This window comes from Neolamprologus multifasciatus, chromosome 16, assembly GCF_963576455.1.
Source record: "Neolamprologus multifasciatus chromosome 16, fNeoMul1.2, whole genome shotgun sequence".
Lineage (NCBI taxonomy): Eukaryota > Metazoa > Chordata > Actinopteri > Cichliformes > Cichlidae > Neolamprologus > Neolamprologus multifasciatus.
In genome coordinates this window covers 32,535,171-32,562,659 of record NC_140454.1, presented here as the reverse complement: position 1 = coordinate 32,562,659, position 27,489 = coordinate 32,535,171, and the positions used below count along the sequence as shown (strand labels likewise).

The following is a 27,489-nucleotide window of genomic DNA, read 5'->3' as shown; positions in this document are numbered from 1 at the left end:
TGATGAAACGTGACCCTAAACCATCTGTTAGCTAAGCTGCTTTGTATCCAGATGTTCAAGGAGTGCAGCGAGCGCCTCTCATCTCCTCCATGCCACTCACTTCTTCTACTACTGTGTTAGTCCAATAATTTATACTTTCCACTCGCTGTCATCTTTTTCTCTGTACCCGGTAAACTTTATTATGATCATTATTATTTGGGAATCTATAATCTTTAACATTTTGGAATTTCTGGAATCTTTTGATGATATTATGAACTGCAGATAATGAGATAGTCTTTCTAATTTTATGTTGAAGTCCATTAATTGTTCCACAGTTTGACAGTTTTTTGCAGATTGGTGAAAATCTCACAGGAATCTTTGTCTCAAAGAGACTCTTTTTATACTCAGTCCTGACCTGTTGCCAGTTACTCTAAGCCACACACTGCTGCCTCAGTCCCAGCTTCTTCTTTTTTTTGCAACGTACTCCTCTTTTCAGATTCAAAATGTGCTCATATTATTTGTTACAGTGGTTACATTTTCTTATTTTAAACATTTCATTTTAATTTGTTTTGTTTGTTCTGGACTTTGGGTCTGGTCTGTCTCTGTCTTGTGTCCATGTCCTGTCCTCTGTATCTCTGTGTTTGTGTACCTTCGGTGTCTGCAGTCATGTCCCTGTGTCTGTCTGGTCTCTGCTCTGTCTCCATGGCTGTCCGCATTCCCTGACTTAGATGTTAACACATCTGTAGTTTCTACCTTCTGGTTCCCTGGTTCTACCAGTGTTTTGTGTTTTTTGTCTCCCCAGTCTGTCATGTCTCCATGTCTGTTTAGTCCCAGTATCAAGTCTTAGTCCAAGTCTCAGTGTGTGTGTGCATGTGTTACTTCCTGTTCTAATTTGGTAGTCTCCCGTCTAATTATTTATGATTCAGTTCAGCTGTGTTCCCATGCATCTCCACATCCCTTAATCATGTATTGTCTGCATCTCCCTCTGCTTGTTGTTGTGTTTTGTCTCTTTGTGTGTGGGGGGTCTGTCAGTAGTTTTTGGCAGTCAGTTCCTATCCTGCCCAGTAACTGTTTGCTGTTGTCTTCTCTGCTGTTTTTGCCGACATAAATAAAGCTGAGATTTTGAGTCCTGGGATTTTGACCCACTCCCTGCTCGCTACAGACATGTTTAAGGTTTTGACCTTACTATGTGCACTAAGTCCCTTGAGGTGACAAAAAAAATTGAGAACTGATTTGAATTGCTTTAGTTACTGGACCCAGGATGATTGCAGGATGTCAACAGAAATTGCCATATAATAGACCTAGACTTCATCTATGAATGTGACCTGCACAGCCCTGTGTGATTTCCAGAGTATTGCAGTTTTATTTTCAGAAAGTAATTGCTGAGATTTATTCTTTGAGGTACACTTTCGGGTTCTCAAAATGTTGGTTATAAAGTCCTCATGAACAGTTGTCTTTACACTGTGTAAGCTTATTGTGAGAAGGTAATCCTATTAACTTTCATTTTTCATAATGTTCAAGGGTTCAAGAATAGAGAAGATGGACCTGAACCATTGTTAGCAGCTCTGAGTTGAATATTAAAATGATCTTTGAGTCTTGTTGATCCTGCAGCTTATGTTACATTTGAGACTTTTGCTTTGCTGATTTGTCTAATTTATGTTACCTTGAATTTACTGGTTAGTTTTATGCACCAAAAACTTTTTGGTTAGGTTCATGAAAAGTGGTTGAAATTTAAATATCTCAAAAGTGCATGAAAATGTCTCTTATATCCATCCAAACATGACAAGTGAGAAATGAGATCCGGCACTGATGCCTGCGTGTGTTTGGCTGCGATCTGCTTGGTGATGGACTCTCATCTATTTTGCAGTGTCTGTGAATACTGTGTGAACAAACCAGTTTCAGTAAGCTCGACCTGCAAGGACAGCGTGTTTTAGAGAAATCAAAGCTGTTGGGGAGATATTAAATGAAGAACAGTGGTTATTAGAAACAAACACATGAATCACACACATGAATGCATTTTTCTCTTTATTTTAAAGCTGATACATTGATTGTATGATTACGAGACACATACAAACTATATACTTACAACATATGTATGAAATATCCATATAATTCTTATGTTTTTGGCAACCTGAGTATCATCGTTGCAAAGAAAACAACACTGAGTCCAACATGCTCTAAATATCTTATTTATCTCAACAAATAATGTATTTCTGTGTGTTATGATAAGCTATTACACATATTCACAAAACAGTCCAGCATGCTCTGACCTGCCAAGAGGGGAAAAAGCAAAGGATAGGAGAGAACACCATGGAATAAAAGTACAGTACGTCCTTAGAGGTTTATGTATTTGTCAGACATCTGAAAAATGTTGGCATCAGGAGAAGAAGTGCTGAAGATATTTCTGCTGTTATTTTGGGCTAAGCCACATCCGCCGCTCACGTCGGACTCCCGGGTGTCTTTTGCATGTTTGCGTTTGATGCCAAAAAGACTGTAGATTTTCATCAGCATCAGGTCGACAATCTCCTCCTCTTCAGAAGGCTGGGAAAGGAAGCACAGATTCAAAATCCATAATAAAGAACTGCAGATGGCGAGAGCTCTTTTGACCATTTGCACATATTCGTGCAAGTTTGAAATACGAATCCTAAAATGTGGGTGTACAGTTCAGCTCCTATGGTTACTTTTTAACAATAAAACCGCTGTGCTTCCTCACTTACATCAAGTTTTCCCTTTGTAAAAGCATTTATTTGAAAAATAGAAATAAATAAATAAAAACCATGCTGAACTGTTGCTGTGACTCCTGTTTAAGAGTCCCACTCAGCGACTTAGAAAACCAATAAAAGTTAACAGAATGGACACTGTCTGAATGCAGAACGCTTTAATTAACACTGAGAATTACACCTCAGGTCAAAACCAAACGGGCAGAAACAGCCTGCTGGCCTGGAGGCAATTTTTGGTCAGTTTGATTCTGCTGCCTTTTATTCTGCAGAATATTTTTAACCTGGAATCCTTAGTGAAAGATGTTATTGCATTCTCTTAGCTGTCTCAGTTAAACTGTGCAAGTATCACTGACTACTGAATTATGTAATGTCTCTTAATTGCCACCAGTGAAATAGATCATTAAAAGCTTTCACAACCCTCCAAAGTGCCCTGAGTTAATCTGAATAATTGCAGTTATGTAACATTGCACTTAAAAAAAGAACATGTCGGATTCAATAGTGGACAGTGGTTGCATACAATTGTTTTGCTTTGGCAGAAACTTAAACAACTAAATTAAAGCAACACAACTTATTCATATTCAACAAACCTGTGCATTTTGTGTCGATAAAACATGATTGAAACCTGTTTAGATGAAGTAAATATTCCAAAAGTAGGTTTTGGAATATTTTAATCCGTCACAATTTTGTCACTTTATTCCAACACTATTCACTAACTTTTATCCCAATACTACTTGGTCACTTAAATACTACATGTTGTATGTTCAACAAAGTCTAGAGCAGGGGTCTCGAACTCCAGGCCTCGAGGGGCGCTGTCCTGCAGGTTTTAGATCTCACCCTGGGTCAACACACCTGAATCAAATGATTAGTTCATTACCAGGCCTCTGGAGAACTTCAGGACATGTTAAATCAGCTGTGTTGGATCAAGGACACATCTAAAACCTGCAGGACACCGGCCCTCGAGGCCTGGAGTATGAGACTCCTGGTCTAGAGTCTGGTTAACATAAGAAGTGAATGGATTTACAACAACTTCCACCCTCCTATCTTTATCTGGGTTGCAGGGGCATAACCGAGAAGTGATAGGGTAAGAGGAGGGTACACTCTGGAGAGCTCACCAGTCTATTACCTAGAGACAAACAGCCATTTGCACTCATGTTCACACTTATGGGTAACTGTGGAGGAAACCAGAGTGCTCAGAAGGAACACACTGCAAACTAGCCAAACCCATGACTTTCTTGCTATGAGGCCACAGCACTAACCACCAATCCAGGTTTAGCAAAAGTAGGAAAGCTATGATTTCAAGGCTTGATGCAGAATTTTCTGTACGTTTTTGTCCTTGACAGGTTAAACCACAATAATTAGCAATAGCAAACATTGTGTGTTTATAGTTGTCTGTGAGAAACTCTTACTAGATCCTATCATGTCATCTCAACAAGAACAAATTAAGTTGTTGAACTTTATGCAGATCCTACATGATTTAATTACGTTCACCATAGAAACATGAAATTATTTTGTTCAAATTACAAGTTAGACTTTTGTAAATGTAACAACCACTCAATTGCATTTTTTTCAGTGCATTTAAGCAGAAGCTGCAGAGTTCACAGTCTTTCCTGAATAAGAAGTCAGTACTCTTCCTGAGATAAATACACATTTCTATCAAAAAGGACAGGAAGCAGACAACATGAACGATGGTGGAAATAATAAAATTCACTCTTGCACTCACAGATTACTTTGATTTCATTACCTAAAACTACTGGCTGCTGCTCTCGACTTCTGTGTAAAGACTAAGTTGTGTTTTCAGGAACCATATGGGCTGTCTTACTCACAAAGTGACAACTTTAGAAATGTAATCTTAGCGTTTTCAGACCCAGACGGTTCCTGCCTGACAATATCAGCATTATCTCCAATCCCACCAGTGCACACAGCAAGCTGCTTCTGTCTAACAAATACCAACAAACAGTCTGGACAGCAAATTGTAGCTTAAACTAGAGTTCAAGGAAACCTTTTACAGGAATCATTGCTAATTAGCATCATAAATATATATTTCTCCAGACATTTACAATCACACTTTTAAACTGACTTCACTTTTTTTTTGTCGTCTTTTAGCTTTCGGGTCTCTGCTGATGAATAAATGTTCTGTCACAGAAGCAAATTCTCTTAATAATTACTCTACGAGATCAAGGAGTACTTTACTGACACAACAAAGCGTTGCTTTTACATAACTGACACCCATAAAAATGGAAGCAACACAGCCAAGTGTTAGGAATTTGTGGCTGTTCCAGTTTGGTTTCATGACTTTAGTGTTTTATATTTTGAGTTTGACTTTTAATTTCTCAACCTTTCGGTTTGCGGGTTACAGCACAGTTTGTATTTGATTTACTGTTAAAAACTCACACACAGAGACTTCTGATTGGATACTAAGGAAGTCTGCTTCTTGTCCACTCAAAACCTGAATGTAATGATTTTGTGAGGTGCACTCGTCTGGCTTTTAAGCTTAAATTAAATGAAGTTTGCCCATGTGTTTAGGAGGTGCATGACAGGGTAAACTTTTGTTGCATTTAGATTTGGGAGATGGTTGCTGCCTGTGGCCTGGAAACAGCTGGAGTAAAATGTGGATATTTGCAAAGTAAACTTAAGGCATCACACAACAGAAAAAAAGTGTCAAGAACAGACTGACAGTGTCAAACCTGAGCAGCTTTTTGTAGGACATGTCATCTTTTCTCTGGGTACACTTTACACTGGGAACCAGAGTTTATTGAAAATAAGCAAATTTTACTTCTTTTTCTTCTTTTGGCACCTCAGCCTATCGCTTCTATGCTCTTGTGACACATCAACCCTCTGCACATCCTCCTTCACATCTATGGGCGTATTTTTCAGGTGTTCCTCATGGCAGCTCCTTGCTGCTCTGATTTCGTCAGAACCAAAGTTCCATCCATCATCATCCATCCATTCATCCATCCATCCATTCATCCATCCATTCATCCATCCATTCATTCATCCATTCATCCATCCATCCATTCGCTCCCACTTATCCTTTTCAGGAACCAAAGTTCCTATCTATACATTCCTCTAGATCCACAAAGACACAGTGAAGCAAAAAAAGGCACCTGTGCTTTTTTGTGGCATGAAGCCACACTGCTGCTCACCGATGATCACTTCTCCTCTTAACCTAGCTTCAGCAACTCTCCTATGTGATCAACTTTATCCCTGTGTAGTTACAACAGATCCTCTCTGGTACACTTCTTTTCCTATTTTCCTCTCACTCGCCAATATTGTCTTAAAAAACCTGGTTAAAAAGTCCATTTGGGCCAATGCTCAGCTTTTATTCCTCTAGAGCAACAATATCAGCTGAGTTATTCAGTAACATTTAAAATGCGTGAACTACTCAACTGCTGAATGATTAAAATCATATGGTGAGGATAACTAAAACACAGAAAAATGATCCTGATTTTTGTTACCTTGTGGTATTTTTGCTCCTGATTGAATGCCACGAGGATCACCGAGAGCAGGAAATTGAGCACCACGAATGTCACAAAAACTATACAGGAACCAATGAGTAACCCACCAAGCACAGGATTGCTGGCCAGGACCTAGAAGATAGTGCCTCAGTTAGATGTTATTACCACTTTGAAACTAACTGACCAAATTGGAAATGACTTAATGAGTGCTTTGTTAAAACAGCAAATCCTGAGACGATCATTCTCACCTCATCATAGTTAAAGATGCCTATCTGCAAACCGATGAGAGTCATGAGAGCATCCATGAAAGTTTTATAGGAGGATAGGTTCCAGCCATAAATCACGTTACACTAAAGGAGAGAAATTACCATTAGATCAGCAGAAGGACCGCTGAGATCATTCCTGCCCATCATGGATTTCAATTTTCATTAAATAATCTCGGCGATAATGGAGTGAGGTTACATTAAAGCATAACGACACTGTAACAGAATGACAGAATGAATTAGTTTAAATTTACGAATGTAATGAACACCACCTGCCCCGGCTCTCCAGTCAACGCTCATCACTATTCAAGTCCTCGAATGCACACAGTGGAAAAGATTAGCATCAGCTGTCCTTTTGTTTTGGACTTTTATGTAATTTATCAAACTACTGGATGGTTTTAATTTAAATTATACTGATTAGACAAAGTCAAAATGTTCAGTGTTTCCAAAAAGTTGAGTTCTTGACTTTTAAAACATTGTTTATTTTACTAAAAAGTGTATTTTCTCAAATTATTAAGATTATTTAATCTTTTTAATTATTTTTCAGAATAGATGTTTTTTAAATCTTTGTATTAAAGGCTTTAGAGAACATTTAAAAAAACTGTTTTGACCGAGCAGCGCCGTTAAATCTGAGACAAGTTCTCTTTTCAAGTTCTCCAAAGTGTTATAGTTTTCTCCTCAGATACAGTTTTGAACAAGCATTCCCCATCTTATCTTAAAGACCTCAGAGTACTCTTCAGTGGAACCAGCTTCCAGTTTGGATTCAGAAGACAGACACTGTCTCTACTTTTAAGATTAGGCTGTAATTAATAACCCTCCCGACCACCACCAAAAAAATCGTTCTGTTCTTGTCCATGTAAATACAAAATTAGTCAAGATTTGGTCAAAGGAACCAGATACTTACTGCAATGGAATAAGCCAGCAACATGATCACAATGATCAGAAGAAGACCGCTTATGCTGGTCCAGGCTCGCTGCAGTGCAGCTGTGATCATGTTCATCTTTGGGTTAAGTCTAAGCAGGTGCCACAGTTTGACAGTGGCGAGCAGGACCAGGAAAGCCATCAGATACTGAAAAAGTGATTCTGATGTGCCTGTCTGGTAAAAACTCACAAACCTATAAAAACAGGAAAGATGTAGAGTAAAAAACAACCCACCAAATAACACCAAGCATGGGAGAGGCATGTTTTTGCAGTTAAACAGCTAAAATTAAAGCAGAGTTTTGCGTTAATCTCACTTGTCGTTGTGGTTTTGGTAGTATGCTATATCACGGTTCGTGATCAGAGTCCTCTGGATGAAGGCGGCCACGGCACTCCAGCTCAGCAGGATGATAGAAAGCTCCAGAAGGTTCCATTTGTTCTTGAAGTAAAGCCAACGCTGCTGCTTCATTAATTTCCCCTTTCAGGAAAAGAAGTGAGAGCAACAGCTCTTATGTAATCCAGCAGGGGGTTGTCTGCGTGCTCATGCATTTGTTGAGGTTTTAGCAGGAACACCCCCAAACATATGTTGACAATTTGCACAAATAAAAGTGCTTATTTGTCCCATGATGCCCAAATGCATGTGAAAATAATCTGATCATATTTAATGAAAGTCTCAGTGCTCACATAAGAGGTTTTTAAATATAAGCATTTACTGTATATTGTTTATCTAACCCTAAAAATCTTTATGAGAGAGCAATACAAAGAAAGATAAAAATAGCACTGCACATTTATGGATATTTAGGCTTCTTAATAATTGAGAGTATATGTTGTCTAAAGCTCTTACTGTAGTTAATTTAACACGCAGTCTTTAGGACTTCCAGGTGAATTTCAGAAGGGGTGTAGCTACATGACATCTGGACAGATACAGTAAAATAAGCTGTGTGCTTATGTCACCATAATAATCTTAAGGGACTGCAACAAAGGGCACACAATAGGAGCTTATTGGCTCAGAAATTACAGTTAATGGTCGACACCCACGATCACACGCAAAATGAGCCTGAATGAAGTGAAACGACCTGATTAACATGTGACTCAGTGATGCACTAAAAAGGAAAATGATTATTACGAATGACAAATAAGATTAATGCTATTACATCAGCATCAACTTTGTCATTTCCTACAGTACAGCATTTGGCATGCTCTGATTTAGCTGCTAATTGCTTCTGGATTAACAGGCAGTAACGACTTAATAAAAAATGATTAATAGAAACATGCAGAGTGGCTTCATTGACTGTTCAGCCTCACGACACTCGTAGTTAATCCACGTTAGACTAATTCTTGCCGATCACAGTAACAAACAGTAACCGCTCACTCTTAGGAAAATAATGGTCAGGAAACCAAAAAGTGATGATGATGCCAGTCTAAGTTTGTTTAAACCTCATTGGCTAAATGAAGTTAGTCTATTTAACTGGATACATAGGTAACAATATTTGGAACTAGATTACATTATGTATTAATAATGTTTGTATTTACCTGATTGAACATGTAATAGAGGATGAAAAGCATATAAATGATCTCAGCGGTTATAACGCAGATGTAAAGGCCGTCACCTGGCAGGTAGAGATGAACACTCTGCATTTCACTGTTTAACTGAAAGGCTCCTGTAAAGTCAGAGAGAAGACTTCACTTACATGCGTACAGCTTAATGTGATCTCAATCATAGGCTGACGGAGTTCTCAGTATGAAGGTGTAAAAAAGGGAATAAATGTAGATTGCAGTTACATATGAAAACTAATAAAGTCTGATGTGTTATCCATTCTATAGAGTCTTCTTTAACAAAGCTTTAAATGCATTACAGTTCTCCTTACCTACAGCAGGGGACTCCAGCAAAAGCGTGACAATGCAGAGGAGATTCACATTTGCATTATAAACAGTGAACTCAACAAAGATGGCCCGCGTGTACACATCGAACCACATATTGTTGAACAGATGCTCGAGGGTGCTGTGGATAAAGATTAAAGAATGAATGTTGTTAATATATTCCATATATTCATTTTAAAAACCAACTAAGGAGACTATTAACTCTCAGACAACAGAGCATCTTGGGTATTCTTTCGATTTTTCTTAAGGTACAGACCCGGTTGCAGTTTGTAAATCTGGGCCGAGCTCCACTGAAAAGCCTCCCCTCTGTAGAGCGCCAATTCTCCCCAGACGGGGTAAGCTCTGAGTTGAGAGTGTGTCTGGTACGTCCAGGGACTGGAAATGCTTGCAGAGATGTTATTTCCAACAGACGTGTTCCAGCCAGATCCATAGGAGCCCATGTCCTCCGCTTCCCATGAATATGGAGCGCTACAGCCTGGCACCATCTTTAGCATGGGGCCTGCAATCTGACACGAGTTCTTCTTCACTCTCAGTTGACGAAGACGTGCATTTCCCAGAAGCTTCGAGTTTCCATCAGTGATGAATCCTGGAACAGTATTTTACATTTCATTCTTATTGTCATTTATTTTTCATTTGAGTAGGCTACGGCCTTTTTAGGTCGTACCTACACGCACCTGTCGAGCTGCAAAGATCATCGCAGTTCATGATGAGAAACCTTTGTGTAGCATGTATATATTTATAGATTTAGCTAAAAGGTTCAAGTCAAAGCACTCTAACATACGCTGGGAAAACTGTCATGTGTCTTGTGTTGACAAGATTAAAAAATAAACTAGACCTCTGACCTTCACCTCAAGATCTGAATGTGTGTAATCCTTTTAGTTGATGCACCTGTGGTATAAATTCAAAAGTCCTAGCTTATCTTGTTCTCAAGTTATCGTGTTTACAAAGTCGGGTGTCCACGCTGCCTGCCCGACCACCTGGCAGGGTGACAGCAGTACTCCACCAACCTTTAACGGCTGAGGGACAAAAGGGCACATGTAAAAAAGAGGTGGAAAATATAGAACAATAGATAATAATAATCTGTACTTCCTGCACCAAAGTTCAGATTTGATATCACTGCAATGTCAGTGAAGACTTAAGGCACAATATTTAAAATAATGCACAGATATTAACCCTTTAAGACCTACCATAGAACCAAGTCCGCCAGAGCTGATATTATATTTTTACATGTTGTAGTGACATTTGTGGGAGCATTTCAAGTTGCTATACATCAATACAACCATTACAGCCTAGATTTTAATAATATGTATGAATTAAGTGCATAGTAATTACATAAATTGCAAAAAAGTGAAATAAACTACAAAAAAATTGAAAATCGTTTTTGTTTTTTTAACATATATTCTAGTTAGAGAAATTTAAGAGGCTTATCCCTCAAAACTGTAAATACAAAAAAGTTGCACAAAATAGTTTCCCACCACAGGAAATTTATTTTGAGTGTCTTCATAGTTTTATTTTTGAAATACACCAATACTACACCAATAATACTATATATAACTGCAGGAAAAACGAAAATAAATATTACAATGCAAATTTGCAAAAAAGCAGCATATGCATCAAAATAAACAATTTCCAGCAGTGCAATATGAGTCCTAAGCATCCCAGAAACGACACAGAAAGTCATAAAGTCAAAGATAACTTTTAAAAACACCAGTATAGGCTCATTGAGGCCCGGACGGTAAAAAAATAAATTACCGCGAAAATGACGTCACTTCCGGTATCGGGCAGGTCATGGCGGACATGCAAAAGTTCGCGCTGACGTCTATTCCAACGTAGGAAGTGTTATGAACAGCTGATCTTTGTTATTTCCAGTTTTTATTTTTTTCAGCTGGATCGGCAAAGCGTGTTTCTGGAATATTATGTTTTTGTTGCTGCAAGTGCTTTTTATGCAGTTTTTGCAAAGCTATATGTGGAAGGAAACTGTGACCGAGGACAAGCTGATGGCATAAGATGTAAGTACAACTTCTCCGGTTTCATATGGAAAAAAATTATTGCGCTAGCTTACGTGGTTGCAGAGCTACCGGGATTTAAAAATAGTTACGCAAAACAGAGCGTGCTGCTCCGACCGGTTTAAAGGGTTAATGAAAACACATTTGACACAAAACAGGTGCTTTGACATAAAGCTGGATTAATCTGTTCATGTGTTCTGCTTTAATAAACAAAAAAATCTAAAACTTTTATGAGATAACAAAAGGGGGAAAAGAAACTTTGCCAAACGTCTCACTCTTTATGTCTAAATAGATTAGCAGAAGAAAAGCTAGCTCTTTGATGCATGTCATGCATATTATTGTAAGCAAATGTGAAATAATCATATAGTAACCTGTCACTAACATTTCACTGTTATTATGTTAGATACAGGAAAACAAAAACAGCTGTTTTTTGCAAACCATCGAATCGAACATCGAACTATTTCACCTGTTCGTGTAGATATGGTTATATCCCTTCTGTATGTTCTGCTATTGGAACGTTCTAAAAAAAAGTTCAACGCTAACCCTTAAAAGTAAGAACTCAACTAAACAGTGAAGCAGAATAAACAGCTTCAGGTCAGGAATCATGACTCGTTGTTGAAAGTCATCAAATTGCTTTCCACTTCCACTCTGATAACATACTTGTATTGACTTTTGTTGCTCTTTGCAAAACCATTTCTCCCATATTCCTTTGATAACAGTCTACTGAGCCTGCCGATTAGAGGAGGTGGCCAGTAACTGGCAACGTCTACAACAGAGATAAAAGCGAAGCCCTGCCCTGTTTGACTGTCATTTTTGTAACAAATATTTACCTGGATATTGTCCAAAGAGGTTACTGAGTAGAGATGTGTTGGCCCAGTTGAATACATCTTGAATTGCCATGGGGGCTGGGGCCTTTCCACAGAATCTTTGTTTAATGTGTGTGTTTAGGTAAAAAGCATTTGGATCTCTCTGGCCATGTGCCACCAGCAGCAGCATCCACAGGAACCCCGTGTAGACTGAAACATACAGTGGGATTAATTCAAACCCAGTATTAATTTCAGGTCAGACTTACAACATTGCTGGAAGATAAGTTGTAGTCAAAATTATTATTTTCTTTCTGCAGTTCCTGTCTTTGATGAAGATTTCCTTCAATTTGCTTTAATCAGCTTAATTCGCAGTTCTTTGTGCGTCTACTTACTCAGTATCTCTTTGATTAGAGCAAAGGCTTTCTGTTCCAGCATCCTGTTCCTCCTCATTCTTTCTACGTCTGCCAGAGGCGGCGGCTCATAAACACTGCCATAGCGCACAAACATTTGTTCACCTGTGGATGAAGTTTGTTGCCAAAGAAATGTTTAGTATTTAAACAAAAGAGGAAGAAAGTATGCTTTCTAGAGTTTTTCTTGATATTTTACCGATATTTCTGTGGTTTCTTTCAAATTGAACATTTTGAAAATCTTCCTCGTCGACTTTTTTAATCACAAGAGCAAAGAAGATTGCAAAACAAAGCACCTGTTTTGAGAGGCATGAATAAATACAGTGGTTTATTTTGAGTAAATATTTAAATTTACAAAAAATTATCTCTATTAGAAACGTTAAATTATAAGAAAATTGTGTAACTGAAATTTTAACTGTGCAGGAAATCTTAAGGTTATGTTCTTCTTACCTTCAGCGGTTGAATAAGGAGGACACTCTGAAAGAAGGAAATAACCATGGACACCAACCAACTTATGGAGCGCGGTTTTCCAAATTTCAAGCCATACAGCATTGTGAAATAGCCTGATATGACACTGGTTGCGATCACCAGCAGCCAGCCAAAAAAAATAAACCACCAGGGTAGACCTCCGTGACAGCATGTCCTTTTTTTCTCACCGCCATCGCCATCAGAGCTGTCTGACGGACTGGCCCTGTAAACACGGAGCGACAGAACAGCAAGTAAAATTACATTTCCTTTCACCAATATGAATTTAAATAGCATTAACTAGGGATGCAACGATACCAATTTTTTCAAACCGATACGATACCGATACTTGGATCTGAGTGCTTGCCGATACAGAGTACAAAAAACGATACTTCTACCACACAAACACACACACACACAAATACAATTAATTGGAAGACAGGTTTTATTATATTCCCTGCCGATAAAAAATAAAATCTTAATAAAAATGACCACAAAAAATTTCAAGTGAAAAATAAGCACTTCTGTTAAATTATTGCAGAGTCTCCACATTGCAATTTAACAAAATATCACTGAACTATTGGCACTGTCTCGAGCTTTCAGAATAATAAATAAACACTTCTGTTCGGAATAAAATAAATACAAATTAGGTTTGAGAATAAAATAAACTTTTAAATTATTGCAGAGTGTCCATATTGTAAACAAACAAACATAATTATTATTAAATAAATAATAAAATATAAAAAATTATAAAATAAATAATAAATAAAATAATAATTGCCCCCCTAGTGGCCAATCTAAAAAACTACAACAGTAATGACAAACCACTCTCTGATTAATGAAATAAGTTGGTATCGGTTAACTTTTACGAGTATGAGTACACACACATTTTACAGTATCGGCCCCGATAGCCGATACCAGTATCAGTATCGGTGCATCCCTAGCATTAACATGTAACTTTACAGAGCAGTGAGCAATGAGTAAAAATGTTTTGCAAATAGGCCATTATCCTAACATCGTGTATACATCTTTAAATCAGTACTGCTCTCCATATTATACTACTTTAGGGCCTTTACCATATAAAGCACCGTGAGGTGACTGCTTTTGTGATTTCCTTCTATATAAATAAAACTGAACTGAAAATTTGAATTGAATATGCTCAATAATGCAGAGGTAGGAAGTACAACTATTTTGTTAGTCAAGTACTTGAGTATTTATGTTCAGCTGTTAACTTTTACTCTCTACATTTTTACCCAAATATTTATACTTTTCACACATTTTCAAACCAGGCTCATTACTTTAGGTTTAAGACAACTGAGGGAAGTTTTTATTTCACAGTTTCCTTCAAACATCTGAGTGATCTGAGCCTAAATGGTGGGAACAGTAACACAGAAAAGTAATTCTCCTGCTGCATCTATCACTGGGGCTTTACACATACAAAGAGATCAAAGAAGCAAAAGCTTTTGATAACTCATATTTTTTGCATCATTCATCATGCTATAGTCAGAGGTTAAAGTGGGCTGGAGCATTGCACAATTCCTTGCTGCAGGAGCGAGCATAAAGGGAAAAAAGGAAAACAGAACAGGAAGAAGAGGTTCATGCTCAGAGTTAGGTTACATGAAATGTAGCAGAGATGAATTTGAATTTGAGCTGATGACACATAGAAGGGGCAGGGATAGCTCAGTAGGTAGAGTGGTGGCCCCATGATCGGAAGTTCGGGGGTTCGACTCCACTGAACGGCTACCCTGAGGTACTGCTGAGCAAGCTACCGTCCCTACACACTGCTCCCCGGGCGCTGCATTGGTGGCTGCCCACTGCTTCACTGGGTGAATGGGTTAAATGCAGAGGAGCAATTTCCCTACGGGGACTAACACATACACATTTACATTTATTATCCATCATCTGAAACTGATCGAGTAATAGCACAAAGTTCATTTAGCTTTGCATAAAAATACTTGATATAAATGTGCTTCAAAGAGCTACTTTTTACTTTCTCACTTTGAGTACATTTCAGAGCCTGTATTTTCTTCATCTTTTACTTGAGTAAAGAAGTTGAGTCAGCTTTTTCTGGAGTGTACTTAATACTTTACTAGTATTTTTTAAGAACCTGTACTTGTACTTTGGTACTTTTTCCACCTCTGCAGATCAGCAATTCGACTTCAGTTATTTTACTCATAGAACACCCATTTTGATGATTCTCTCATAGATTTTATTGTTTATTTTTGAAGTTTTTTTTAATAGCTTACTGTCCAGGATTATGCATATTTTGACTAGTGAAATTTTGTGCTCTAGCATAATGTATTTTAATGATTGAATTGTGCTCTATTTTGATTTACTGTGAGTTTAAAAATGGTGTTTGTTGATCCTTTTTCATATTTCTTTTGTAATTTCCTTGATAATTCTTACAGAACATTGCTGAGGTTTTGTTATTGCTTTGATATGTAGGGACGTCTGTCTTTTTAAAATACTTTGCACACAGGTGCTGGTTGAGTGCAAGCCAGGGTATTTAATCTATACTGTGCATGTGTCAGTCCCTGAGGAAGACTGGAGTCGATACACGTTGGTGTTGCTTGCTGAATTGTTGCGAGAACAAATTTGTTGCATGATTTTATCCTCAGAGTGCCTCAACAACCCCCGTCTTTATGTTGAGTTTTAATTTTATCAATTAAAAGCGTTGCGTGACTATAATAATTAAAACAAAGACATACAGCAGCTATAACTGCAGTTAATTCCTCCAAGATAAAATAAAATGTTCTAGATGGATGTGACATCTAACTGCACCAGCGCGGTCCTCTTATAGAGTGACTTTCATACGTTTTGTTGGTGGGTTCATCTGAAACGCCTCTGTTGGATGCAACGAGTTGATCTTCAAGCAACTCCTTCATGCTCTGGACTTGCTGCAGCGCCTGTTTGTAGCTGTGTGGATTCGGGAAGCCTGAGGGACCCAGCTGACTCAACTCACTGTCGATGCGACACAGTTGTCTGTACAGATACTGGCTTTTGTTTCTCTTCTTCTGAATCACCCCCTCTGCAGATGCTGGATAAGCGCTGCTATCTGAAAATGTACATATGTTATTACATGGAAATCTCAAGGAAGCTCATGATATGATGTGTTCAGAAAGCAAAAATTGCTTTGTTTGCAGAAATGTGATTGTTGGCAGAATTTTCAAATTCTGTCTTTATTTGTTTCAAACAACCACTAAATATAATATATATAATATTATAATATAATAATTATTATATTATATTATAATATATATATATAATATATATATATATAATATTATATTATAATATTATATATATATATAATATTATATATATAATATATTATATATATATATATATATATATAATATTATATTATAATATATTATATAATTTATATATATAATTAATATATATAATATTATATTATATATATATATATATATATATATTATATTATATATATATAATATATATAATATAATATTATTATATATTATATTATATATTATAATAATATTATAATATATATATATAAGCAAGTATCTTCTGGATCATTTCAGAACTCTGCAGTCTCCGTGCTTTCAGGCAAATTTTCGTCTTTTATGCCTCTTTGAATTAACAGCTGATTAAAAACAACGTCCATCAAATTTGTAGCACGCCACTTAAATTTGCTTTGCATGTTATTTAAAAGCAAAATAACTGACACCAAACTGTTTGTGAGACCTTCTGATATGCAAGTATTAATATACTGGGTTGGGTGAAGCAGAAAAAATGCTCTAGCACTTCAATTTGACCCATACTGCGAGAGCTGTGATCATAAAATTATCTGACTACACTTGTGAAAAGTCCAAAGCTATAGGCCGAGTTAGCTGATCTCCCCTCTGGTTTGTATCCAGAGGCACTCGAAGACATGAATCCTATTCTACGCACTCGTATGTGGTGCAGAGTTCACATGTAAAAATTTGTGTCCAACTGACCCCAGCTTCAAACCAAAGTACTTCTCAGTAGACCTCACCCCAATGGCAAAGCATCGCTCGAGGAAGATGCAGCATTGACCATAAATTCGTTCAGTCAGCATGTTCTAAGGTAACATCCTAAAGAGCCATGAAACCGAGAAGATTTGCTGTACACCGCTTCAGTGTGGTGTGTGCTGATACTCAGTGGCACGCACCACAGTTGAAGAGGCAGGTGATTTTGGCCTCAGCAGCACAATCACTCATCAGCAGGTGCCAGATTTGGCTCCCTGCAACTTTGCTCCTGTTTTTAGAAAGCTACTTGCACTTCAGTGGCCACGTGATCTCCTCCAGTGTGTCACAATGTCTGTGCTTCAAGTTTAGTTTTGTTTTCTGAACAGTACAATGTTGAAACTGATATAGAAGTACCCAAGAATATGTTCTTAACGGGCAGGTCGCGCAAACTTAAATAAGATGGGGGTTTGGGGCAGTGTTGCAGCACTTTTGGTTGATCATGATCAATTATTAACACGAGAACTCACCTGATAGCTGAGGCTCTGTTTCTGTCTCGATATTTTCACTAGTTGTGTTATTCTGTGTGATTAAGTCTTTCAACACAGAAAGAATAGCATTGACATCATTTTCTTGTTCAGGCACAAACTTAAACTCCTCGCATGCGACGTTGCTTTTCATCGTCTTAGAGAGCGAGTGGACAATTCTTGTGATGTCCTAAGAGGAAGCACATTCAAAACCACATTTTGATACCAAATGAAGTGTATGCACATTAGATAAATTCTTCTAAACCCACAAAACCATCAGTATTTGTAACACGTACAAAAAGGTTTGTCCTAAGGCTATTGTTTAATATTAAATGCAGAAACACAAAAACAGGAAACACCTACCTTAATGATAACATCTAAAGACACTCTCTTAGTCATGTCCGTTGTGGCAGAAGAATCTTGTGTGTTCTTTTTCTTTCTTTTGCGCTGGCAACAAGAAAACTCCCGAGGACGAGTGAATCTGAAAATACTGACGATGAGGATATTGACGGGAAACATGATGAGGGAACTCTGAACTCCAATCATGAACTGCTGCCAAGTAAACTCAAAACTTCCTGAAAATACAAATAGGAATTAGATGAATTAGATCTGGACTTTTTCACACTTTTTTAAAAGTAAATTTAATGGCAATAAATTTTTGATGTACCTAGGTCCATTACTTGGTCAGAGGGGTCTTTTGGGATCCCATAAAACATGATACTGGTTAACATGGTACAGAGCAGCAGAGAAAAACAGCAGGACACTCTCTGCACACGGGTGAAGTGGCTGCTCGGTGGTCGACTGATCACTGAAATCCAGAGGTGTCCGTCATTGAAATCCTTTGTTGTCTTTGTGAAGAACAAATTACTGGAAGATAAAAGCAACATTGTAAAAATCAAATGTTTTAAACCTTCATAGACGGCTAATTAGTGATGGATTAGCATCACATTTGAATCTTTTTCTAATTCCTGTAAAACACGATTGTAGATCTGAAGCATTTGGAGGTTTTAGAGCCCAAAGAAAAGCGAATAATCTCCACTAAATCACCAGATCAGCGCTTAAATAAATATTTAGCCACTCAACTGGGATGAGAAGAAAGTGGCAGCTTTTACTGGGTTTCATTTCATCTTTGGAAATTCCGCTAAATTCAAATAAAACAATAAATTGTTCTGTAGTCACATTTTTTTATTCTTTCAGCTGGTTCCCTTAGTCACCATGGTAGATCATCTGCCTCTATCTCACCCTATCCCCAGCTTCTTCTGTCACACCAACCCACTGTATGTCCTCTATCACATCATCCATGAATCTTCTCTGTGGTTTTCTTCTTTTTCTCCTGCTTGGCAGCTCAACATCCTCTGTCCAGTATGTCCACTATCCCTCCACCTCGTATTTTAATCATACCTGAGCCTAATAATTTCTTTCCGGTAGCCTTGTGAAAGTCCACAAGCACTGGTAGATTTTTCAAGTTGACAGGCGGCTGCTTTGTGAAAGTGAATTTCATTTTAAAAAATGATAGTTTACCCTGCCTGCTGCAAACATAACATTATCCAAATGGAACTCCAAACCATGAATTCGATTGAATTTGCATTTGATCAGTACTCCCAATCTGGGTTTCATGTTCAGCCTCCAGACAGAGTGCTTGTACGTGTAATTCTGCTACCAAACGTACCACCAGCCGCTTACCTGAACCTCGTCAGATCCATCTCTGTTGCAGCAGGAAATATTTTATCGAGGGAACAGTCATCAATGTCTACCGACAGCCAGGAATTACATAGAAAATGCCATTTCTCCTCTGTCTGTAAATCCTGCACCATGACATTGCCTACGTACCTGAGAAAAGGCAAACAGTGTAAATGCAAGATGCAATCAGGTGACCTCTGTTTTGCTCCACGTGACACCCACAAAAGTCAGTAGAAGACATATTACTTAAAATGACAGCTGAATTGCATTTAAAGACCATGTTTTCATTAAAAAAGCAACAATAATTATCTTTAAGATCAGTGTAATTGGGACCTGATTCACACTGTATTCACAGTATGTTTCTAATGACTTAGAAAATACCATAATTGTCGAGATGCCTTTCTTTTGTGTGGTCGCGACATTTCTTTTTTTCCTACCAGGCAGAATGGCTTCCTGAATTGTTGTGCCATAGTCTGATGGCCTGCAGGTCTCCCAGGGAGAAGGGCGTAGTTAGCAGGAACATGTCCACTGCTCCCCTTTCAAACACACGTTTCTTTGAATCTGTCAAGTGGTGAGGCTCGCTGTGTCCTTCTGTACCCAGCAGAGTAACTGTCACCTAAAATAATCAATTTGGTGCATGAAAAGTATAAAACTGAAAACAATACCATTCTGATTCCATACATGAGAGCAATGGTAGTGCCTTAGTACTGGTTTAAAGTGTTTCTGGCAGTATATTAGGGAAAACTTATAATAGTAATAGAAATACGGACTTGATCAACTTTTGTCTGTTTCATACAGTTAGAATAACGACTGTAAAAATAACAATTAAGATTTCACTGTGTGTAAGTGTGAGAGTCTGTGTGCAGTGCATATGATACACACAGTGCTGTGCATGTATTTATATTTTGCTAGGAAACAGGTTACAGAATTTCATTAAACATGAGCTCGTAACATGCTAACATGCTCGTAGGTCAGTGTTAACAGCAAGAAAAACATCCCCGACGTTAAGACACACAATGTTTTATCATCGTTTACAAAACTGGTAAGATGTTAGCAACAAGTAGAAAAGTAAGAATTATGGTCTTTTACCAAAATACTTCTATACAGTCTGTTTTATTAGTTTCTTTACTTTCCATCCAGAGGAGTTGCCACCGGTTGGACATAAAAAAATGCATGTTTAAGCTCCACTCTCATTTTCTTCTTCTTCTATTCTATCAGATGAGATAGATATTAAAGCACAAGCATGTGCCTTTTCTTTAATATGTAATTGCATACATCAATCTGGGAATACAGAAAAGAAAAGCCACAAACAATGTACTTTTTCACATGACGTTAGTGAAAGAAAAAGAAATCACTGAAAAGTTAGTACAGACAGAAAATCGGTGTGATGAGATGAGTAGCCTTAGTGATCAATACAGAGCATGTGTTCACACTACAAATAAAATGCGACAGCAAACGCGCTCTAGTGTGAACGCTCAAAGCGGACGCATACGCAAAAGAAGACGTCACACACAACGCGCTCCGTTTAGACCCAGACCAACAGTATTGTTTGACTGATGCACCTTAATATAAAGACTTCTGACTTCACATTTCCCAATTTTTGCTTTAAGTTATTTTGTTATTTACATAATAATGAAAATAACCTAATAATGATCCTTATTGCTGTTTTAGAGGAGCGGTGCTTCAAAGGATAGTTGCAGATTTCTGTCAGAATCTGCCGATTATACAGTACAAATAAAATGTTCACGTTTCTCCAACGTTGTCTTCCCAACAGTTTCACCGGATGGTCAGGAAGCGTTCACGATGTCTTCTCTGGCGCTGATAGTTGGCGTCTGTTTTGTGTCAGTGACGTAAAAGACGGATTTAATGCGACGTGACCGTTCACACAGCAGTCGCTTTCTAAAACATCAGATATGTATCGGATTCAGTACCACATACGAAAGTGACCCAGATCAGATTTGAAAATATCGGATTTGTACCGTTCACACTGTCATACCATGATCGGATATGGGTCGCATAGGGTCAAGAAAATCGGATTTGATGCGATTTTGCCTGCAGTGTGAACGTAGCCTTTGTGTTAGCAGAACATGCTAAAAAACCACATATATTATTATCTTATTTCTGGGGCCTAATGTGTCGGCAGAAAGAGCAGGTGTACGAAGCCCACCGCCTAACGAAAGCTGAGTATTCACAAGCCTATTTTAGAACTCGCCCTTGAGATGGAGCTGATGGAGCAACCCCAGAAGTCTTTGGTTATTGGTGCTTCACGGTGTTTCACTGCCAGGGAAACAGGAAGAGTTGCTGAATAGCGTATTGTGTATTTGGACAACAAAGATGAAAAATTTCTTGTTTATGGTGAACAGTGTTGGTTAAGTTACTTGAAAATAGTAATTAGTTACTAATTACTGATTACTTCTCCAAGATGTAATCCTGTTACTTTACTGATCGCTTGTTTTCAAAAGTAAATAGTTACTTTATTACTTAGTTTATAAAAACGTAAGACACAACCTCAATACATAATAAAGCGAAAGACCTTTCAGCCCAGTTCTACTTTTTCTGCTTAATCCTAGAGATGGACCGATCCGATATTACGTATCGGTATCGGTCCGATACTGACCCAAATTACTGGATCGGATATCGGCGAGAAATAAAAAAATGTAATCCGATCCATTAAATATCAAAAAAGCACCTCACAAAACTTGCTACGCGGCGTAACTCGGCTCATAACCGTAGCACGTAGCAGCAGTGTGCATCACGTGATAGAGCCCCTGTGTGTATTTGTAGCCTTGCTAGCAAACCAGCATTTCATCTATGAGGACGTTTTCCCAGAGAGAAGTAAAGCAAGTGTCTAAGTTCATCTCTGAATGTCTGTAAAGCGTTCCCACGTTAAGCTTAACAACCATACCTGGAGCGACTGCCTCTCTCTCTCTCTCTCTCTCTCTCTCTCTCCTGCTGCTTCAATCGTGAAACAGCTTAATGATCAGCTGATCGGCTTTTCTGTCGCGAGTCCGTCTCTCTTCTTTGTTTTGGCCCACTTCTCACCAGAAGAGGAAACCAGCGGCTGAACAACAGCAGCACGTTTAAGCTTGATAAGCTGTTAAATTTATTTAATATTACTTTCTACACCAGGATCTTTTTCTACGTAGCTGACGGCTGGTAATTGTGCAGGGGCGGATCTAGCAAAGTTTAGCCAGGGGGGCCGATAGGGCATGAACAGGAAAAGGGGGCACAAAGACATACTTTTCTTTCTTATTCTCATTTAAAATGTCTAGTTTTTAATAAATAATTATCTGACTCTTACACCCAAAGTTTTAATCTTGTGTAAAATATATAGAAGTCCATTACTGTATATAGTAACTGTTAAGTCTAATATACCCTAGTAAGCTATAGTACTTTTTCCTTTGGGAAGATACCATCTGTGCAGTCTGCAATTCTGTTGAAGAAAGATGTTGAATCTATTTAATTATTCTTGAAAATAATTTATTTTTGTGCATTTTCCCCCTGCATCAAATTAAATTTGATTACATCGATTAAGCATCATGAGGTGGAGGGTGGTTCCCTATTTTTTTTTTTTTTTGCTAGGAGTTTGCAACCCTATTAGTTAGGTTGCTTAAAATTTCTTCTAAGTACTCTTTAAAATACCAGAATAGGGAGGATGGAGCAGGTTTAACTTTATTAGATTGATCAGTATTGCTGAACTATGACATATTTTGGACGCAGTGTATTTTTTACATACAGGTATAACAGAATAGCTTTAGTGTTGTTATTTATTTAAACTTGAGTATAAACTTATACAAAATGCAGCAAGATATTAAAAAAACGTTTTGTTGATTAAAAAACACACTATATCGGATTCATATCGGTATCGGCAGATATCCAAATTTATGATATCGGTATCGGACATAAAAAAGTGGTATCGTGCCATCTCTACTTAATCCATCATTATGTAAAATGTAATCAAATGAAAAAGTCTCTTTTTAAAACTTGTTTTATTAGTTTTAATCTTTTAACTTTAAGCATCAAGCAAAAATTAAATTATATGCAATATTCTCTGTGAAATGTGTTTAACATTCAAACCTATTTTCTGCATATTTCAGCTTATAAAATAAAATAATGTTTTGTGTTTGCACTTACTCTTTCAAATAAAATCAAAGACTGAGCGGCACTGAGTCCTGTGGCTCTTAAATCTATTTTGATCTATTTGGCAGGAGTTGGGTGGGTGGAGGTTTGCCCAGTGCCTCAGCAGTCAGTGGGAGGATCCGGGGATTTCTCTGTGAATTTCACATTCCCGTGGCGGTGTGCTCGGTGCTTGCTCAGATTTAATGTTTAATTTTTCGCTGTAGAAAGAGGTTTTCTTTCCACGCAGAGTGAACAGCAAACGCTAATGTTTTGTCACTTACAGAATCAAACTCAAAGTAATGCCAGTACTTCCAAGCTTTAAACGCCGCATGGTCGTACCTTCTCTCCTGCACTCCATATTATTCATTGTTGATCTGCACACGGACGTCGCACGCTCGTACGTCCTTGTCATGAGACACGCTCACAAACAAAATCACGGTTTAGTAACGCAGTAACACAGCGTGCTTATGGAGAAGTAACAGTAATCTAATTACTTTTTTGGCGATAGTAATCCCTTACTTTTCTCGTTACTTGAAAAAAGTAATCATATTAACCCTTTAAAACCGGTGGAAGCGGGCACGCTCTGTTTTGCTTAACTATTTTTAAATCCCGGTAGCTCTGCAACCACGTAAGCTAGCGCAAAAAGTTTTTGCATATGAAACCGGAGGAGTTGTACTTACATTTTATGCCATCAGCTTGTCCTCGGTCACAGTTTCCTTCCACATATAGCTTTGCAAAAACTGCATAAAAAGCACTTGCAGCAACAAAAACATAATATTCCAGAAACACGCTTTGCCGATCCGATCAGCTGTTCATAACACTTCCTACATTGGATTAGCCGTCAGCGCGAATTATCGCATGTCCGCCATGACCTGCCCGAAACCGGAAGTGACGTCATTTTCGCGGAAATGTAGTTTTTTACCGTCCGGGCCTCAATGAGCCTATACTGGTGTTTTTAAAAGTTCTGTTTGACTTTATGACTTTCTGTGTCGTTTCTGGGATGCTTAGGACTCATATTGCACTGCTGGAAATAGTTTATTTTCATGCATATGCTGCTTTTTTGCAAATTTGCACTATAATGTTTATTTTCGTTTTTCCTGCAGTATATAAAAATTGGTGTATTTCAAAAATAAAACTATGAAGATACTCAAAATAAATTTCCTGTGGTGGGAAACTATTTTGTGCAACTTTTTTCTATTTACAGTTTTGAGGGATAAGCCTCTTAAATTTCTCTAACTAGAAATATATGTAAAAAAAACAAAAACGATTTTCAATTTTTTTGTAGTTTATTGCACTTTTTTGCAATTTATGTAATTACTATGCACTTAATTCCTACATATTATTAAAATCTAGGCTGTAATGGTTGTATTGATGTATATCAACTTGAAATGCTCCCAAAAATGGCTCCACAGCATGTAAAAATATAATATAAGCTCTGGCGGACTTGGTTCTATGGTAGGTCTTAAAGGGTTAAAGTAACGCTACTGCCCATCTCTGGTGGTGAAATTATAAAAAGATGAGCTGCTGATAAGCAGACTGAAAACAGAGAACGTGCATCTCATGTCTAAAGTAACTTTGTGATAAGTATGACTCTCACTGAACACATGTACCTGAGAGGAAGTGGAGGCTCCTATACGATGCCCGGTACAGACACTCAACAGGTAGCGATACTCATCCATTGGATCATTGTCCTCCAGCTCTGTCACCTTTACCTGTTATTCAGCCGACAAGCAAAAATATTATATGGACATGAGATGGAGACGCTATTCCCAAATAGAAAAGCTGTTCACATATTAGCGTTCAACTATCTATCTAGAAACTATCTATCTATCCAGAGAGAGAGTTCATGTAAGAATATAGAAGATACAGAGATACAAGTGTGTATTTTAGAAGTGGCTGAAATGACCTTAAGCTTCAACGATCAAACTGATGAGAAGTGAGCTACAAAGTCTTTCTAGCTATTTTCTTTATTCTCTAACTCATACAACTCCAGGTTTTCACAACATCAAGCGTCCCCCGGAGCCTCAAACACAACTGTTTCCACATAAAACACCTCAGACCAACTAACATATAAGTGTTGTTGTGTTTTTTTTTAAGATATATAATATTCCTAGGAAACAGACAAGCCTTTTGTTATTTTTAATCTGTTCTTCAGTCCACGAGAGATGCAATACCTTGACCGTGTCTTTATCTTTTCGTCTGCCACACGAGGACCAAGAGATCGCCAAAAAGAGTGCCACGACGAAGCACACAAACCACAGGATTATCGGCAAGGTTGCAAATAGCTCGGCAGTGCGTGACGGGTCGACAAGGTTGGGAGTGACAAAGAAGGAGTTCCCAAAGAAGGTGAGGTGGTTGCAGAGGCACTGGGTTTCTAAATGCGTGGTATTGGCACCAACCTTGAAAGACAACAGCTTATATTTCCGTTATTGTTTAAGCAACGCCTCACTGTACGTGTAGCAGATTGAAATGTTGCACTTACTCTGCATCCAGATTTGCTCCAGTCCAGTAGTGATTTATTCCAAAATTGACATGAGGTTGTGATGGGCGTAATTGATAAACTGGCATTTATAGATTTTATACCTGGGCCCACTATGGGTCTCACAACAAGATAATGCACTCCAGTGTTGCCCTTTAAATCCTCAGGGTGCAGGAGCCATGTGTATTTCTCCTCTGTGCAGGCACACGAGACACAGTCAAATCTCACTTCAGTCACATTAGAAGTGGAAAAAATCTTGTCACCTCAATTAAGCAAAGGCATTTCTCACCTTGTGTGGCTCCCTGCTGAGGCATCTCTGTTGCCGCTACATAATTTGTCTCAGTAGGGTAGTCATTATAACCAAGGAGGACTTTGAAGGGTAAAGGAACCTTTGAAGGCATCATCTTTAAACGGTTGGACATGCAAGACAAAATCTTATGAATGTGCAATCTAAAATAATAACTATGTTCCACTTGTATTTCAAGAAAGTTCTTTTTTCAGATTTTCCTTCATGAAAGTATAAAGAATATAATTAGTAAAACTATGATTGGCTGCAGTCATCATAGTGCTACAGTGTAGCAAAGATATGAAGTTTTAGGGAGGATAACAGAGTGGCTCTACATATTTGGAATGACAATCTGTCAGCGGTTAATTACTATGACATTAATTTACATCAAGATTTGTCTGATGTAGGTGATGAAATGTGTCAAAAACTGGTACATAATATTCATGGTCTCCAGAAGATGACCTGCAATAGCTGATCTTTTAATGCAAAACTGCCATGTAAACATTTTCTTTAGCCTCGTCTTGTAGCTACACTTTCTGCTAACAGTTAGCAATGTTAGCATGATCACAAGCAAAAGTCACGCTGAACAGAATGCAGCCTCTGTATGTAATGTAACCATAATATCACTGTCCACTAAGCATGTTTGCTTCTTCTAATTTCAGGAGTCGACATAAAAGAACAAGTCACTGAACCTTTAGAACCAGGGTAGAGTTCGCTGAAGGAATATCAATAACCGTTGTGCTGAAGTTCCCCAAGTCCAGAATAGTGGTGTTCACTTGTTCTCCAGCAAACCGTGGAAACACGATCTGAAGTCAGATGTTAGAAAGCGGTTATCCACTGACCCACTGTTTCAAAATGTAGCCACTTTAACATATTTTAAACTTGTAAAATAGTTACATGCAAGTAACATATTATTGTACTACTATTTAAAAGTAGTAATCCCTCCCCAGAATTACATCAGGCCCTTTCTATCCATCCATCCGCTTCCGCTTCCTTTCCAGGGTCGCGGGGGGCGCTGGAGCCTATCCCAGCTGTCATAGGGCGAGAGGCGGGGTACACCCTGGACAGGTCGCCAGTCTGTCGCAGGGCCAACACACAGGGACAGACAACCATTCGCACGCACATTCATTCGCACATTCACACCTAGTGACAATTTGGATTAACCAATTAACCTATCCCCACAAGCTGCATGTCTTTGGACGGTGGGAGGAAGCCGGAGTGCCTGGAGGGAACCCACGCAAACACGGGGAGAACATGCAAGCTCCACACAGAAAGACCCCGGCCTGATGTTGGAATTGAACTCAGGACCTTCTTGCTGTGCGGCAACAGTGCTAACCACCGTGCTGCCGCCCTTTTCTATTATATATATATTTTTTGTCATTGAGTGAAAGTATTTGCATAAGTATTTAATCCTCAAGTAAAATATGACTTAGCACTTGGTGGAGAAATTGAAAGCAGTAAAATGTTTCTTGTAGGTGGTCACCACCTTCTCTCACATCCAGGGAGGGATTATAGCCCAGTCCCCTTTACAGAAACTCTCTA

At 38.2% G+C, this 27,489-nt stretch overlaps 1 protein-coding gene across 1 annotated transcript in view; it reads right to left on the bottom strand.

Moving 5' to 3' along the window:
• Positions 1-1,792: 1,792 nt before the first annotated feature.
• Positions 1,793-27,489, bottom strand: part of LOC146501119 (polycystin-1-like protein 2) — a 48,802-nt gene continuing 23,105 nt past the window's right edge. The window contains 24 exon segments of the mRNA XM_085136561.1: positions 1,793-2,520; positions 6,155-6,286; positions 6,403-6,504; positions 7,322-7,532; positions 7,653-7,813; positions 8,869-8,996; positions 9,204-9,337; positions 9,473-9,521; positions 9,524-9,802; positions 12,053-12,238; positions 12,421-12,543; positions 12,635-12,731; positions 12,886-13,126; positions 15,715-15,955; positions 17,387-17,573; positions 17,747-17,958; positions 18,051-18,250; positions 19,067-19,213; positions 19,501-19,679; positions 24,793-24,894; positions 25,357-25,581; positions 25,665-25,855; positions 25,951-26,065; positions 26,640-26,753. Coding sequence (XP_084992687.1) covers positions 2,314-2,520; positions 6,155-6,286; positions 6,403-6,504; positions 7,322-7,532; positions 7,653-7,813; positions 8,869-8,996; positions 9,204-9,337; positions 9,473-9,521; positions 9,524-9,802; positions 12,053-12,238; positions 12,421-12,543; positions 12,635-12,731; positions 12,886-13,126; positions 15,715-15,955; positions 17,387-17,573; positions 17,747-17,958; positions 18,051-18,250; positions 19,067-19,213; positions 19,501-19,679; positions 24,793-24,894; positions 25,357-25,581; positions 25,665-25,855; positions 25,951-26,065; positions 26,640-26,753 — 3,963 coding nt within the window. The 3' untranslated portion in view covers positions 1,793-2,313.